The sequence below is a fragment of the Barbus barbus genome (assembly GCF_936440315.1).
Source record: "Barbus barbus genome assembly, chromosome: 12".
In the NCBI taxonomy this organism is placed as follows: Eukaryota; Metazoa; Chordata; class Actinopteri; order Cypriniformes; family Cyprinidae; genus Barbus; species Barbus barbus.
The window spans coordinates 31,196,359-31,212,951 of NC_136740.1; the positions used below are offsets into that span (position 1 = coordinate 31,196,359).

General features: G+C 35.3%; 2 protein-coding genes across 2 annotated transcripts in view; one reads left to right on the forward strand and one right to left on the reverse strand.

The window, feature by feature from the left end:
* ifnlr1 (interferon lambda receptor 1) overlaps window positions 1–16,593 on the forward strand; it is a 676,379-nt gene that overhangs the window by 94,527 nt on the left and 565,259 nt on the right. The window lies entirely within an intron of this gene.
* Window positions 1,083–16,593, reverse strand: part of LOC306878245 (E3 ubiquitin-protein ligase UBR5-like) — a 62,167-nt gene continuing 46,656 nt past the window's right edge. Inside the window, 18 exon segments of the mRNA XM_079430468.1 lie at window positions 1,083–2,175; window positions 3,662–3,747; window positions 4,856–5,000; window positions 6,937–7,050; window positions 7,132–7,287; window positions 7,829–7,913; window positions 8,050–8,228; window positions 8,410–8,470; window positions 10,178–10,308; window positions 10,389–10,533; window positions 11,649–11,736; window positions 11,943–12,288; window positions 13,099–13,219; window positions 13,299–13,516; window positions 14,131–14,244; window positions 14,348–14,520; window positions 14,729–14,802; window positions 15,990–16,223. Coding sequence (XP_079286594.1) covers window positions 1,963–2,175; window positions 3,662–3,747; window positions 4,856–5,000; window positions 6,937–7,050; window positions 7,132–7,287; window positions 7,829–7,913; window positions 8,050–8,228; window positions 8,410–8,470; window positions 10,178–10,308; window positions 10,389–10,533; window positions 11,649–11,736; window positions 11,943–12,288; window positions 13,099–13,219; window positions 13,299–13,516; window positions 14,131–14,244; window positions 14,348–14,520; window positions 14,729–14,802; window positions 15,990–16,223 — 2,683 coding nt within the window. The 3' untranslated portion in view covers window positions 1,083–1,962.

Consider the following 16,593-nt stretch of genomic DNA (forward strand, 5'->3'; position numbering starts at 1 on the left):
GAGATAGTATGTTAAAAGTGCATTTTAGTTCATAATCATGGTCTCAAAATAGCACAGTTGAGTACACTTAGATGATCTGAAGTTTATCTTAATATACTAAAAATTATTCTTTAGTACAAAATTATATGGTACAATGATATAGAATTTTGGGCATTTTTTTTCTCCCAACAACAGGCATCTTGAAACTGATCATACCTGAACATACTCGTAATGCTTCACTTTCGTAATGTTGTTCATGATTTTCCATAAAACTATGCTTCGAGAGTAATGCAAAAGTTACATAGCATTTTAAGCAATTGATGGTTAGATCATAATGAAATGAATAGACACTCAATTCAGATGTAATGCTTGAGATGCATTTTGAAATAGTAATACTTTGATGTTGTGTCACCGGTCATTTTAGTTCAATGAACAAAAGATCTTTAGCTCATGTTTATTGCATCCAAGCATTTGGAAAAAAAGTGTTATGTTTTTAGTGCATGTTCACTATTGAGTTAAACTTGGATGGGTTAAATGCAGAGCACAAATTCAGAGTATGGGTCAGTATACTTGGCCACTTTGCCTAAAAAATATGCATTTTGATCTTCAGTTGTGAATTATGTGTCTAGAGTGACAAAAAAATTACACGGTGCAAATATTAATTATTAGTGCAAAAATGATATAAAAAAAAACTGTAATTGTCATCTTGGACTTACACCGCTAGTTTGCATTTTTAATAAAATTTTGCATAAAGTCTGATTCATTATTTGACCAATTTCTACCATTTCATTCTTCACACTATAAATGTAAGTCATTGCATTGTATTTTAGTACAGCACATACAAGTGTGCAAAAATATTAGGTCACCTGGATATTCAATACTACAAAAAATGATTATGTATTTATACAAGTCTGTATTTGAAATGGCATATTTCTGCAGTAAATAGGTTTCCTATGCACTTGTGAATTAAATGCACAGCATCTCATGACAAAATGAATAAAATGCAGGTTTTCTCACAGCATAAAGCATTGCTTCATGTAACTTTTTTTTTTTATATAATGCATTTAGCATTTTGCAAGTATGCCTTTTCCAACAGTGCCATAAATAGTGAAAAAGTGGGACTTTTTATTTGTAAAACAAATTACAATTCAAAACAATTCAAATTAAAAAGCCTTTCAAGACAGTGGGACACTCCATACACTGTTGCAAATGTATATATATAGAAGTACTGGAAACACTTTACAATAAGGTTTCATGTGTTAACATTATTAACATGAACAACTTTATACAGCATTTATTATTCTTATTTCGTGTTAAGTTCAACATTTACTAGAACATTAAAATCAAAAATCGTATGTGGTAACATTAGTTAATGCACTGCGAACATGAGCATTAACAAAGGTTAATAAAATGCTGTAAAGACTACCGTTAACAAATGAGGCCTTTTTGTAAAGTGTTAACTTTGTACTCAAAAAGAAGCACAAGACTAGTTTGCATCCAAGTTTATTTTTGAAATTCCCTACTCCCTCTATACAAGAAAAAATGACTTTCCACAAAGGCAGCAGTGAACTCTCAGTGATAGTAATATTTATGTTTAGGGCAGGAAAAAAATCATAAATCACAGTGTAAGCTTTCTTTTTCTTTAAATACTCCTGCTGTCATCTTTGGCTGGGTTTGGCGGACAGTTTACCGTCAGGCCAAAGTCACGGGACGTTACAGTTCAAGCCAATGGAGCTGCAGGCTTCAACTTTACAAAAGCCAATGCAGGAATGTTGCGTTATACTCGGATAACGGAAATAAAAAAACAAAACTAAATAAGAACAAGCCGTCCAACGTTTGTAACGCAGACCAAAAAAAAAAAAAAAAAAAGACTGCCAGGGATGCGACAGCACTTTTAAATTTCATAAAATTGTATAGACAAAAAATAAATCTACAAAAATGGAACTAGTAATATTACACAACGATTAAACGGGTTTCGTTCGACTACACAAAACCGAAGTTCTTGGTCTTGATGGCTAGTAAAAGTTTCTGTTTGAGAATCTGTTTGGAAGAGTAAAGTGGCACATAGAGGCGAGAGATGCAGGTGTTGGCGGTGGGCAGGTGCTGGTCGTCCGGCGGCCGGATGGTGATGGAGGGCATGGGCTGGAATCCTTCTTCACTGGCCGGCAGAGACGGGCTGGACGTCCAGAAGTACACCTGCGGGCAGCACACACCAATGCGTTAACATCCGGCACAGGTTTACGTGAAGTCATATCGAATAGGGCTGGGGTAATAAATTGATGCATTCGTGGATCGATTCAGAGTAGGGCTGGGAAATATAGCAAAAAAAAAATGCATCAACAATGTTTAATTTTGTTCTGTATTGATAATTATTGACTTTATAACATTTTTAAAACAGCAATAGAAAAAAAAAGTTTAAATTTAACCACTGTATTTTTATTTACCCAATTAAGACAAATGTTTGTTTTTGTTTTAACAGTCAAACACAAAACCAAATTTAAAGGATGGATCCTAAACTGCTGCAATAGCCATTGATATTTTAAGAACCATTACAGACGGATAAAATAAAGCATATTTCGTTACCGTCTGAAACTTCGAAGGGTTCAATTTGAGCAGATGATTGTACCATCGCCGTCATCGTCAGAGCACACTTCCACAGTACATTCAGCATTTGCCTCATATTCACGATCGCAAACATATTCGCAAAACTGCCATTTTCAGTGACTTCAAAATCAATAGTTTGATCGCTGGCAGCTTATTTACCACATCCACCATCAAATGACAGTAACGTTTATATTTTATGGCATACAGTAATTGCTCTGCAGTACAGCCATTCAAACCAGTTCATTTTTTTCTGATGATATTCTTTTGTTTTAAGCATGCGGTGATTAGGAGTGAAACACCACGTCATTATTTCTATTAAACAGTGCCACCCCGAGGGATAAAGGTGAATTGCACGTATTGAGTCATCAAATATTTGAATATTTTTCCACAGAAAAAATATACTTACATTAATACACACCTCGGGTCTCTAGCGACCCTATATACTTTATGAAAATAATGATAAGAAAACAGACACTTAATTATGTGTTTCTTGTTATATTGTTTATAATGAATAGATTGGAGAATACAAAGAAAGCTGATGTCTAACTTTAAAAAATTAAGGAGGGAGAGGGTAGTTAACGACGTCCCGGGTCGCTAAAGACCTGAGGTATGCATTTAAATGCATTTTTACATTCAAATTAATTTTTTTTTATTCACAATCTCCTCATCAGAGGCAGGCACAGCACTCATTTCAGCATGTGCTCAAGAAGCCCTTGTGCGTCATGTAAGTGGCTAAATGTATTTGCACCTTGGCTTTAATCTCATGTCATAAAAGCATAAATGTAAACTCAGCCCACTATGAACACCCTTGTAATTCACTTCAACCTTTTTAAACTGTATGAATGATTTTGTGTTCAAGTGGTGTGTGTGTGTGTCAGGAACCGGAAGCAAGCAGAGTGCGGCTGCTTCTAAAGCACGCAGTGCCATCTGCTGTTCAAAACTAAGCTCAGAATCGCTTTGAGAAAGAATCACGATGCATTCAAATAATCTCAGAATCAATGCAGAACAATTACTCGATTCACGATGCATCGATTTATTGTCCCAGCCCTAATATTGAGTAGAGAAGAGACGTTTTTACCAGGTCCTGCCGCTCCGTCATGCTCATCTTCTCAACGATGGACCAGAACCAGCGCTTGAACTGCAGCAGCTTCTCTGCATTCTCCCCTGGACGATCAAAACAACACGATTATCAATGAACAACAACATACAAACTGCTCATTCTTCAGTTACCAACATTTGAACGACTGGATTGGATTTATTTCATGCCATATAAGCAGGAAAATCATTGCATAATATCATGAAAAACAACAGGATATTCCAATAAAATATGCTTTGTAGTCAATGACGTCTTCCAAAAACTCAAAATTATACACTAACAATATAGAATAATTTAACAATATTTTTCTTAAAACAACAAAAATATAGCAAATGTGTAATAATGAAAAAAGTGCTTAATATTTCAATAGTTATGCTTTCATCCAAAGTTGCAAATTAAACTGGAATATCCCATTAAAGATTAGCAATTAAAGCTCTGTTTGCATCCCATGTGTTGAACACTTATTTTATCAGTATCACTGCGTACTGTTAGTTTTTTTTTATTACTATCATTTTTTTGTATTTTCTGTTCTTTTGTTGTGCATTTGTCATTATTATTATAGTTTTTATTCATTTTATTATTTCAGACATTTATTTTAGTACTTCAAGTTAAACTTAAAAAATTAGTAAAATTGCCTTGGCAACAAGTTGAAATATATATATATTTTTATGTTTTTCCAGTAACAAAAAATGTTTTAGTTTTAAATTTCTCTAAATGCAAAATTAAGATATCAAGTCTTGCTTTCTAAGTAAATGTATCTCGATTTAAGAATTTTTAGATATTTGTATTGGAAAACAAAAACAAAAAAAATCATTTTTTGCAGTGCGTGCAACATTTAATATCAAGCCTTAATGAATTTAAGACTTTCTGCTGAGTTAAAACCTTCATTTTTAAGACATGCACAAACCTTGAAAGATTTTATGTAAGACTGTAAGATTTATCTTGGCCCAAATTGTGCATAAATATACAAGGATGGAAATGCTTGAAGTCTTACAAAAAAACAACGATTGTTTAATTTTTGAAAATTCTAATTAGTCAATGTTATAATTGTTACAGTGGAATAAGTGGAATAAAAATTCCAAACTGTAACATTTTCAATTCATTCTGAATTCAAGATCTTATAAAAAAGGGCAAAGATTTATCAGTTTCAAGCATCTTGGAGATCCAAAGACATACCGGACTCATCATTGAAAGAGGTGAAACTAATGAGCATCTGGACGTTGACTTCTCCACAGCCGTTGACCAGCAGTCTGAAGTCCTCAGCCGTCAGGTCCTCCAGAGCGTTCTTTGGAAGAACATCCAGAAGACCCTTCCGCATGGCCTACAAAACAACATCCTCACTTACACTTCTGCATGTTTCCCCTTATTTTTGGCAGAATTTTAAAAAGTAATGGCACAGATGAGAGAACATGTTCTTAACCCTTTAGGCGCCAGGGATTTCTGAAAATGCTGGATTTTGACATCAAGATTTCAAAAGCTTGTGGCTTGAAAGGGCTTAAAGATAGAGATAAAATGTAAATTAGAAAAATGTTGGGCATGACCGCAAGTTTATGTGGGGTGTAAATATACTCATCTAATTTGTATATTATGACGTCATCAGGGGGCGGCCCTCTTGAATTTCATAATATTCAGGAAATAGTAAATATTGAATTGATGAACTTGTTTTTTGTTGTCATTTTATCCTCATTCCAAATGATCAGAAAAGAGGAAACCAACAATAAAACAGGAGAAAGTACTAAATTATTATTATACTATATATAGTAAAACGCATGTGAACTGTAGCCTACTTTTTGATCAGTTCATCAGTAATATTCAGGTAATAATAGATATTGAATGGATGTTTGAACTTATTTGCATGTTTGTTTTTTTTGTCTTTTTATCCTCATTCCAAATGATCAGGAAAAGAGGAAAGCAACAGTAAAACAGGAGAAAGTAGTAAATTTTTACTATATTACTGTGCCATAGTAAAATACACGTGCCTATTTTTTGATCAGTTGACCAGCTATCTGCCCAATCAGGTATCTAGGTTTATAGTTCTTGAGAATATGGTACCTCTCATTGCATGGCACAGCGCACAGACCTACCCCTCACTGACTGCACTTGTACTGGCTGCCAGCGGCCCTTTGATCACGCGCAATCAGAACAAACGACACAATCTGGCCGATCATCAGCAACAGCTCTCCTATGGACACTACGACCACGTCCACCCCTGCCACCCCCATCCCCGTTGGGCAAAGGGCCGAAATGATCAGTTGTTTGTGCTTTGTGAACACTCTCGCCTTGCACGGCGGCACCATTGATTGCATTCAATGGTGCCGCCGTGCAAGGCGAGAGTGTTCACAAAGTGGTCGTAGTGTCCATAGGAGAGCTGTTGCTGATGATCGGCCAGATTGTGTCGTTTGTTCTGATTGCGCGTGATCAAAGGGCCGCTGGCAGCCAGTACAAGTGCAGTCAGTGAGGGGTAGGTCTGTGCGCTGTGCCATGCAATGAGAGGTACCATATTCTCAAGAACTATAAACCTAGATACCTGATTGGGCAGATAGCTGGTCAACTGATCAAAAAATAGGCACGTGTATTTTACTATGGCACAGTAATATAGTAAAAATTTAGAAAAGTCGCACTGGATTTAAAAGCATCTGCCAAATGCACAAATGTAAATGAGCATACAAAAAAATGTAAGCTGCAAAAAAAGGTCCAGAATAGGGTTGTGACGGTGAGGAAAATTACCCACCGGTTAATCGACGTGTGACAGTTAGATGAAGTGAGAGAGAAGTGTTTATTGCGTTTGAAATATGGATATTTTTCTTACAAAAACGCATGGATTCACTACAGGAGGCCTTTATTCACCCCCCGGAGCCGTGTGAGGCACGTTTTATTATGGATGCACGCCACCAAATGGACGGGTGGGAATTAAAGTTATAAATGACAATAGATCAGTGTAATCTGTCAAAGTGACGGACAGCCTTCAGATTTTTCCGTCACTGCTTTTTTTCAGTTAACGTGACCTCTGGTCCCAGCCGTAGTAACAGGGGTGCAAACTCATCAGGAGTGAAAAAGGTGACCAACTAAACTCCCAGAACTTACAGATCTACACGATTCATGTGAAAGACCTATTTCAAGGTGAAAACGGCGAATTTCGCCGAAAGGTGACAAGTTTGCATCCCTCTAGTAAACACCGATTATCACAAGCCTAGTCCAGATTAATGGTCAAATTTTGTCTCTTTGAGATCTAAAAAGCAGGAGTGAAGTGCACTCACATGCAGAGGCTGTTCTGCCACCACCAGCATCCGGTGCTCTGCGTATCTCCTCACGTACTCGTACACGTTCAGAGGCGTCACAGGCATGTTGACCCCGCCGGCCAGGAGCTCCACCTGCAGATGCAGCAGGAAACGTTCAGTCGTGTGCACAGACTCGGCTATAATGCTGATGCAAAGGGAGAACGCAGCCGTTACCTGTCCAGATCCTTCCTCCTTGCAGAGGTCGATAGCAAAGGCGAGGTCCATCGCTGCAAACACAGCCTCCGCCTCCTCGGTTTGAGAGTGACGGATCAGCTGCCGCAAACTCTCGTACATCACCGGGTCGAAGAACGCAAAGTCGTGCCAGTTGACCTGCAGACAAGAGAACGCAAACCTCAGTATGATTTCTGTGATGGAGAACATAGCATCCAGTCAAACAAATTAAACTTACAGTATAAGTATATAGATTTTAAAAGGGGAAAAAAAGGAACTTAATTTTTTTTTTATGAAAATTATTTTTTTGTATTCATTTGAATACCACAATTTTTGACAATAGATTAGTATTACATTATAAATTCATAAAGCAGACAAAAAAAAAACATTTCAAAACATCAATTGTTAATTTTATAAATGCAATTGATTAGATATGCTTTTTATTATTAATATTTCATTATACCATTGAAGAGCAATACAGAAAAATTTAAACGGGAAAAAAAAAACCTGAATTTGGGAAAAAATTTTATAGGGCCCTAAAACAATAATTTTGTTAAACTTGATAAATTGTTACAACACAAATTTCCTTTTTAGGGTCCCTGGGGGGGGATTTCATAGGGCCCGAGCACAGTAATATCCTGCAGTGATATGAGGTTAAACCTGTCACTATTACAAAGTGTATTAACATTTAGATATTCACCTTCCTGCCGAGCAACACCTTGATGACGTGTCTGTTGAGTGTGATGGGGCAAAGTTCATTCTGCAACAGACATAAGCCAAGTATCCTGGAGGCAGAAGAATCAGGGTTATTGTTAGAAGTTCATATAGCTATATACATACGGCAATAAAGCTCTTTCTGATTCTGATATGTTATAGTGGTTCAGTCTCACACAGATGCTCAGATGAACCTGTCTCTCGTACCTGCCGATGTTACGGAAGCAGTTGAGCCTGGCCTCTGTGTTCTTGCCTGGACGGGGTGAGTAAAAACCCCTCTTGCCGGGTTGATAGAACAGAGGAGCGTTATCGTCCCCATCATCTGGGTCATCCAGCTCCATGTCCACCACACTGCGGGTCGAACCGTGCCTCTTTCGGTTCTCCTGCTGGTGGAATATGGAAATTACAATTAAAATCAGATCACAGATCTCAAATTTTTTAATGTCCGAAAAACCACAGAGCATCTCCAAAACCCAATACAGCCCAAAATGATAAGAAGAGTTCTACGCTGAATCTAACCTGATACAAAGGACCAGAGAAGAGTCTGTGGTTTTAGACACAACATACCTGTGCTTTTTCAGGAGTGTCGAGGAGGCCAAGGTCCAGTATACTGTCAGCGCCATTTTCCCTGTCAAAGAGAAGCAGCTCATTAAATATTCCACCATCAACAAAGAGACTGGGTTTATTTTCACAAAAATATCCAAGTCACTATAAAATCAAATGCTTAAAAATACATGAATTTTATGCATTTACAACACCAATAATTGTATTAGTTTTTATTATAGTAGTGATGCAAAAATAATATATATATATATATATATATATATATATATATATATATATAAAAATAAATAACATTTAATAATTATGTAATATTAATTATAATGAAATTGATCATTAAATGTATATAATAATTATTAAAAACTAACAATAATAATCAAAAACTAAATTATGTACATTATGTACATGCATCTTATTTAATAATGATTAAATATTATGTTATAAAAATACACAAATTTTTAACTACTATAGTTACATAATTACTAAATAAAATTGCATAATTATCTACGTAATTATTTAACTTATTTTATGTAATTATTATAGTATTTAATTATTAAATACATTTAATATTTCATTTTACTTAACACTATTTCCATAACACTATATTCATTAATTAGTAAGAACTAAAATGGTACACATGCATGTACATAATTATGGAATACTATAATAGTAATTTCATAATAATATACGCAGTTATCAGGGGTTAAAGCAAAAAAACTAACAAATCCTAAGCCTGAACTGTTTTCCGGCAGGTCGGGTCAGGCCGGGTCGGGGGGTTGTGGGGGGCAGCACAAGCAAAGCATGCAACGACTGTGGCAACTTAAAACATTCGAAAGGATCCTATGGCAAAGTTATTGCTTTCCTCATTCAAACTGATTTTTTTTTCATGAATATATGATTGACCTGAAGAATGAAAGCTTTGGAAAATTATGAGCTATATCACCGCTTATCAACACTAGGGGTGTGACAATACACGTAACTCCCGAGATGAGACAAAATACAGATACTTGGTTCACTAGAACGATACAATATTTTAATGCTTTATTTGTTTTTAATTCAGTGACAAAATGTGTCTTTTAAATTACAAAAACTAATTTTATTGTATTTTGAAATATTTTAACTAATCTAGGGCTGTAACTAATGATTATTTTGGTAATCAAGTAATCTACTGATTATTTTGACAATTGAGTAATCTGATATTTTGAGTTACAAAAACAGTCTAAAGCCTGGTTTTCACTTAGGCCTATTTATATATAAACTAATGATGAGGCAATAATAATAGACTCAAATAAAATATCTAAACCAAGTAATTACATGGTTTTATTGACCAGCACAGTTAAAATAAATAATGTAATATGCCTATACATAATATGAACATAACCAACTTAAGTACATTATGTATTATAACAAATACCTGCAGAGGGCGCCAACAGCCTGGTGACGTTTCACTTTACAGCGTGATTAAACAATGTTTAAATCCATTACATTTTAATATTTGGCCACAAACAAACTCAGAAACACTTATTTTGAAATCGCGATTTACAATACATGGCATTTTTAGAAATAGGTTGATATATTCTCCTGTGTTGGCAAAGGTTTAATGATTTACATCACAAATCTAGTGAGATAATGCTGTTTCCCAGATTAATTTAAGCAATTCTCACAGAAAAGTTTACTGGGAAATTACCAGTGTGAACAGGACCTTTTCAAAAATCCTGGTAAATTTGTTCTGGCAATCATATTGCTCTTATGGAGGTGTGGTGAGATGATTCACCTTCCGTGAGTTATGAGGAGCTCCATGGCTTCTTCCACACGGGCTCTGAGCGAGTCCTCACTGGCCAGGAGCAGCAGCAACTGAGCAGGAGAGAGCTCCAGCAGCATCCCTGTGATTTTACTGGCAAATGCCTGTAGAGAAAAGCACACATTACACACAAAATCAGCTTCTCAAAGCCACATGTTCCTGTGATATGAACACTGGTCTGTACCGGCTGCATGGCATGCACTCGCGGGTAGAGTCTCTCTCCTAGAGCTTGTCTGTGAGCTGGCAGCGGCTCCGGTTCATCACTCGGGTTCCCTTCTGATGCAGGTCTGAACGGCCGTGTGTCGATTGACAGCTGTCTCCTTGAGTCCCTGCAAAAAAAACAAACAAAAAAATCTCTTTCAGGCTATGGTGTGACAAAAATAAAGCTAGGTGATGTTCGAAAAAAAAAAAAATGTTTTTAGAAGATGTTTTTAAATAATTATTTTTTTAAAATCATTTTAAATAATGCCATCTAAAAAATCTTAACGATAAAAATCCAAACTTAACGATATTGCATAAATTTATTTTGTCAGAAAATATATGAATTAAATATCATTTACTTTAAACAATCAAATACATTTTAAATAATGGTATTTAAAAATAAATTAATCCCAATAACATTATTTAATAAATAAATTTAACATTAATATTGCTTAAAACATTTTTCCAGAAAATATATAAAAGATGTTGGTAACACTTTACAATAAGGTTTATTATTTCACATTAGTTAACGAACTAAGAATGAACAATACTTCTACAACATTTATTAATCAAAATTCAGTATTTTCTAATGCATTATTAAAATCACGAGTTGTGCTTGCTATCCATAATCCACTGTGAACAAACAATGATCAACTCTATTTTTATTAACTAACATTAACAAAGATTAATAGTGTAATAAATGTTTTGTTTACGGTTTGTTAATACATTAAATGTTAACAAATGACACATTGTAAAGTGTTACCAAGATGTTTTTTTTATAATTTTAAATAAAGGGTTTTTTTGTGTTTTGTTTTTTAGAAATTCTGATAAAAATTAATATTGCTTTAATTTATTTAGCCAGAAAATAAATGAGTATACCACGAAGGATGGTCATTTTACATAATTAGATTTTTAATAATGGTACAAAAAAAAATCTCCATAAAATTAAATGTTACTGCTTAAAAAACATTTTGCCAGAAAATATGTCATTTTAAATAATTAAATAAATAATAATAATAATAATAATAATAATAATGCTATTGCTTAAATTGAATTTGTCTGAAAATACTTAAATATTTCATAAAAATTCTTTTATTTTAAATAATTATTAAATAATCATTTTAAATAATTGTATTTAAAAAAGTCCCCATAAAACAAATGATATTGTTTATATGTATGTTGCCAGAAACTGCACCATGAATATGATATATATCGTTCAGTAGGTAGGTTCAGGTAAAGCCACCTGTCACGGTCTCGTCTGGATGCAGCTCTCAGTCCTCCGCTCCTCCTCTCACGCTCACGGTCTCGGTTCCTCAGCCGCTGCATAAGATCTGCAAACAAACAGAAGCATCATGAGCAAAAAATTATCCCAGAAAAAAAAAAAAAGTATAAAAACAATTTAGAATAACAACAGTTATTCAAGATGAAAGCCATTAAAGTATGATTAAAAAAAAATGTTTAACCTCAAAAGTCTCCAGCGAAATAGCGAGGAGGACTAAAAATAAATAAAACCAAACTAAAGGAAATGGACACATACTGCTAGCCTGCATTCCCTTGCTAACACTCTGTACGCAGTCCAGATTGGGCAGCTTGTCGTTGGAGAGGAAGGCCTGGGCGATAGCCGTGTAAAAGCTCCGCGCCACTCCACTGCCCTCTCCAGGTTCATCCTTGAAAGTCACTTTTACGCGATGCACTGCCATGGGTGTAGTGGTGCAGCGGCGGCCGAAGTGAGCGTTGATCTGCCGCATGGTCTGCTGGATGAGCTGCTCCCGGTCACGGTCCACCTCCAGGGCCAGATCACGTGACTGCAGGTTCCTCAGCTTCTCCATCTCACGCCGGAACTTGGACTCCTTCACCTCGAAACCACCCAGTTCAGTCAGGATCTGCAGGATCAAAGTAGAGGTTTATCACTAGTGGTGCTACGGATCACAAAACGACGGATTTTGAGTCATGGATCAGATAGGGCTGGGTGATTTTTCACGATTTAATTTTTTATAAATTGAGGAATCTCAATTTGGAATAGAAATATTACCAAACGTTTAGAATTAGAGACACTGACAATATGCCAATGATAACAGTAAAGAGAAAAGAACGATCCAACCGCATGCTGCTGTTCATTGTTTTTACAGAACATTTATAGAACAAATAGTCTACTTCAGTCACTTTGAATTTAAATTACTTAGACTTTTGAGATTTAAAAAAAAAAGATTTACAGCATTTTCCTTGTATTATTTCTGAACAGATATGTATAAGACAAGTTTGAACCAGATAGTTCATGCATCTTTTCTGCGAAGATATTTAACAAGTGATTTGTTTAACATTTACATCATGTTGACAACATGTGTGGTGCACTTGGAATAGAGTTCTCTTTAGGGTTAATGCACGGACCTAATACTGACACGCAGCCGGTTTCTTTCTCAGCTGTTTACATTCACTTAAGACATAACCGACTATGTTTAGCAGAATACTTGCCAAAACGTGTATTTAACTTTTAGAGAAAACGGCCGAGAATCCGATTCGACTTTTCACATGAATGGTCTGAAGTTGCTTGTGTGTGTAAATTGGCAAAAAAAAAAAACACGTGCAAATGATAACCTTTCACGCTATGATGGTTAAACTTATTTATCACTGGAAATAAAAAGCTGAAAAAGTGCTTACTCTCAAAAGAAACCGCAAAAATGAGCTTTACTTACAGATCCCGGTTCTGCTCCCACATCCTCCATGAAGACACGGCCGAACAGCTCCAGAGAAAGCCGCCAGCGGCCCAGCAACATATCGTGAGAGATCACCATCCCCATAAAGCTACAGTGTGGACTGGAGGAAACCAACAAGAGATGTCAATAACGAAGTCATTCGCAACCGTTTTATTGAATCTGTGAGTGTGTTCACTTACATAAATGTGGGAAGCGGCGGGCCGTCGCTCTCTGTCAAACCAATCTCTGCGAGAAGGCTGCTCTTTAACTGGGCTGCCAGATCGTGAGGCGAAGGGCCTGGTTTGGATGCGTCCATGTCCTGCTCCGCAGCCGGCTGCTCCTCGCCACCCCTCTGCCGAGACTCCATACTCATCACGTTCTTCATGTTCGCCGAATACGACATCTTTGTGGGTAGAATCTGGGATGAGAATTACCCGTAATAAAATATTGTAAAAATATTGTTTTATTGCTCCCTGTTGTTGAGAACTGCTCAGAGAAGAATTTCTGACAGCACCGAGAACTTTATTTTATATAAAGATTTATTTAAAATAAAATAAAAAGAACTCATTTTTTTTCAAATACAACTAAATATAATAAAACTGAAAAAAATTAAATTAAGTGAATAGGATTAAGTTAAAATAAGATTGAAACTACATAAACAACTAAAACCCAATTTAAAAAAAAAGTTAATTAACAAAACTATAAACAATTTTTTTTAAATATATAAATTATATATGTGTGAGTGTGTGTGTGTTTTTGCTTTTTTTAAAGGTGAATTTAGCTTGCGATGGAACTTAAAATTATTATTTGTGTGACAAAATGTTTAAATACTTAAAAACAAAAAACTGAAACCAAATTTAAATTTTTTTTTTTAACTACATTAGCTTGAGATGCCAGTTAAGAGGATAATTTGTCTTTTATCAGGAATATGAACCTTTTTGAATTTTTTACATTTACATAAAATCCCGTTTTAAAAATAAAAAAGGCACCAATTATCGGTATTGTAAGCAAAAGTATGTGAGCCATGTTAACCTGCAAGCAATTCATGTCCACAGTCAGATCCGTCAGGCCTTTACTGGCCATGTACGAAGACGAATACAGACCCTGACTTGGTCGTCCAAACAAGTCCTCTTTTCTGGCATTGGGCTGTGAGATGAAGAAAAACAGCAGTGTTAAAGATTCAACCATCTGGAATGGCATCACAAACCACCTCTAACGGAGGACAGCACAGGTAAAGGGCATCTCTGACCTGCAGGAGATGTGGCTGGTCAGCCAGAGGAATGGCCTCGGCGAGGGGCACTTCGAAAGGGTTGGGAGGGATGCATCCCAGGAAGGTCATGGAGTCCGAGCGACGGAAAAATGGATGGTGCTGTCCAGTCTCAGCAGGGACCGACTCCTCGTCCTTGTCCTGCAGGGTGGAGCCTGTGGAGTCCAGAGTAACAAAGCGTTTTGATTGGACAGCAGCAAAGCAGCTCTGCAAACTCCAGACAGCAGAGCCATGCTGAAATGCATCACCATCTGAACCGGTGAGTTTCACTTCAGCTTGTGAGGCTCGTGCACAGCGTGCAACTGAAACGACACTTTTATATATATAAAAAAAAAGAAAAAAAAAAAAAAAGAAAAAACTCACTCTGATTGGTGTCCTCGTCATTCTCGTGCTCAGAGTCCTCATTGTCTAGGCCGAGCTCCAGCAGCTCACGATTCCTGAAATGGGATGAAAAAAGTATTTAAAAATCTCACAAAGATAAACAGACAGCTCTGGGCAATAAGTGCTATTTTAGTATCACTGAGATCTCAGTTTTTATTATGTTTTTGAACCCGTTTTTATTTTTATATTATGGGTTTCCATTTAAATTTGATCTAGTCCTAGCAAATTTGACATAATTTTTAGTACTAGTCTTTTTTTATACGTCTACATAGTTTTTATAAAAAAAATTCAGCTTTGGTATATTTTAGTACATCAAGTTAAACTAAATTTAAATGCGAAATGCTGCCTCTGCAACTAGCAGAAAAAAGTTTTGTTTTTAAAAAATTTATTTCTTAACGTATATTTAAGTAATGAAAATGTTTATGTTTTATAATCTATAGCAACCCTGCAATATAAAAATTTAATTAAATTAAAACATAAGACAACAATAAAGAGTTAATAAATAAATAAATAATTATCTTCATTTAAAGGTTTAGTATTGAAATGTTGTATGCATTTGTCAATTTTATTTAATTTCTTAAATGTGTGTATATAGTATTTACAGAGTTTTGACTTTGGATAAAAAAAGTAAAGCAAAGTAAAAAAAACAGCAACAACAAACTGGATAACTTTGTTGGCAACAAAATTGATCAACAACGAGAAGTGAGTGTGGTTAGTGTTGATAAATCACTGTTTTAGTATTGAAAAGTTGTGCTAACTATGACAACTATTAGCTTTCAGAAGTTAATTTCACTAGTCAGTTTTTGAACAAGTCGACCATTGTAAAACAGTTCAAAGAAAAAAAAAAGAAAATTGTATTTCAAATATCAGTTGGTTCCATTGTTAACTAAAGCTTTTCGTCAATTGAAAAAGCTGAAATAAAATAAAACAAATATTTCAATAAAAAACGACTACTAAAATTACCTAAACTGAAATAAAATCAAAGCTAGAGAAAATATATTAAAAAAAATGATTAAAAGTCAAAAGCACAAAATAAAAACAAACAAAAATTCTTAAAATAGTGATTTCAAAATTTGAAATATAATATAAAATATTGAAATATATTAAATATTATATATAAAATATTAAAATGTACTACAATAATCACTGTCAAATATCAACAAAAAGGCTAAAAAAATTAAGACATTAATTATCCACACTAAATGTAACTACTAACATCATGTTTTAAAATGCAAATATTTACCTCTTCCTGTCAATCTGAGTGGTGTCGAGTGTTGTCTGCAGATTCATGGCTTTAATCCAGTAGATGAGGGCCTGGAAGACATATGCCACGTGTTTGAGCGAACACACGTCCAGCACAGGCAGAACGTCCGAATGCTCGTCATTATGGGAACGCATCAGAGACAGGGCGTAGTTCAGGAAGTCTCCTCGAGCAGACATCATCCCCTGACGAGCCGTCAAAAGTGTTGCGGCGCGTCTGGAACAGAGAATTCAATTATTGTACGACAGTAGAGCGCTGCAGGAATGACGTGTTTTTGTAGGCCAAAACCCACAATTAGCTTCTTAGCACTTCCAGTTAAATCGTCCTGAAGTCTTTGGGTTTTTTTGAATGGGTTTTTGGTTAAAAGCCTGAAATAAGATCTGCGGTGAACACAATCTCAAAAGTTTTTGTTTACATAATATATGTATGAGTACTGTGTTTATTTATTATGTATACATAAATACTCACACATACAGTATATACTTTGAAAATATTTACATGCATACATTTATATTCTTATATTTTATATTATAACTAAATATATTTAATATTAACAGAACATTTTTCTTAAATGTGTACATGCACG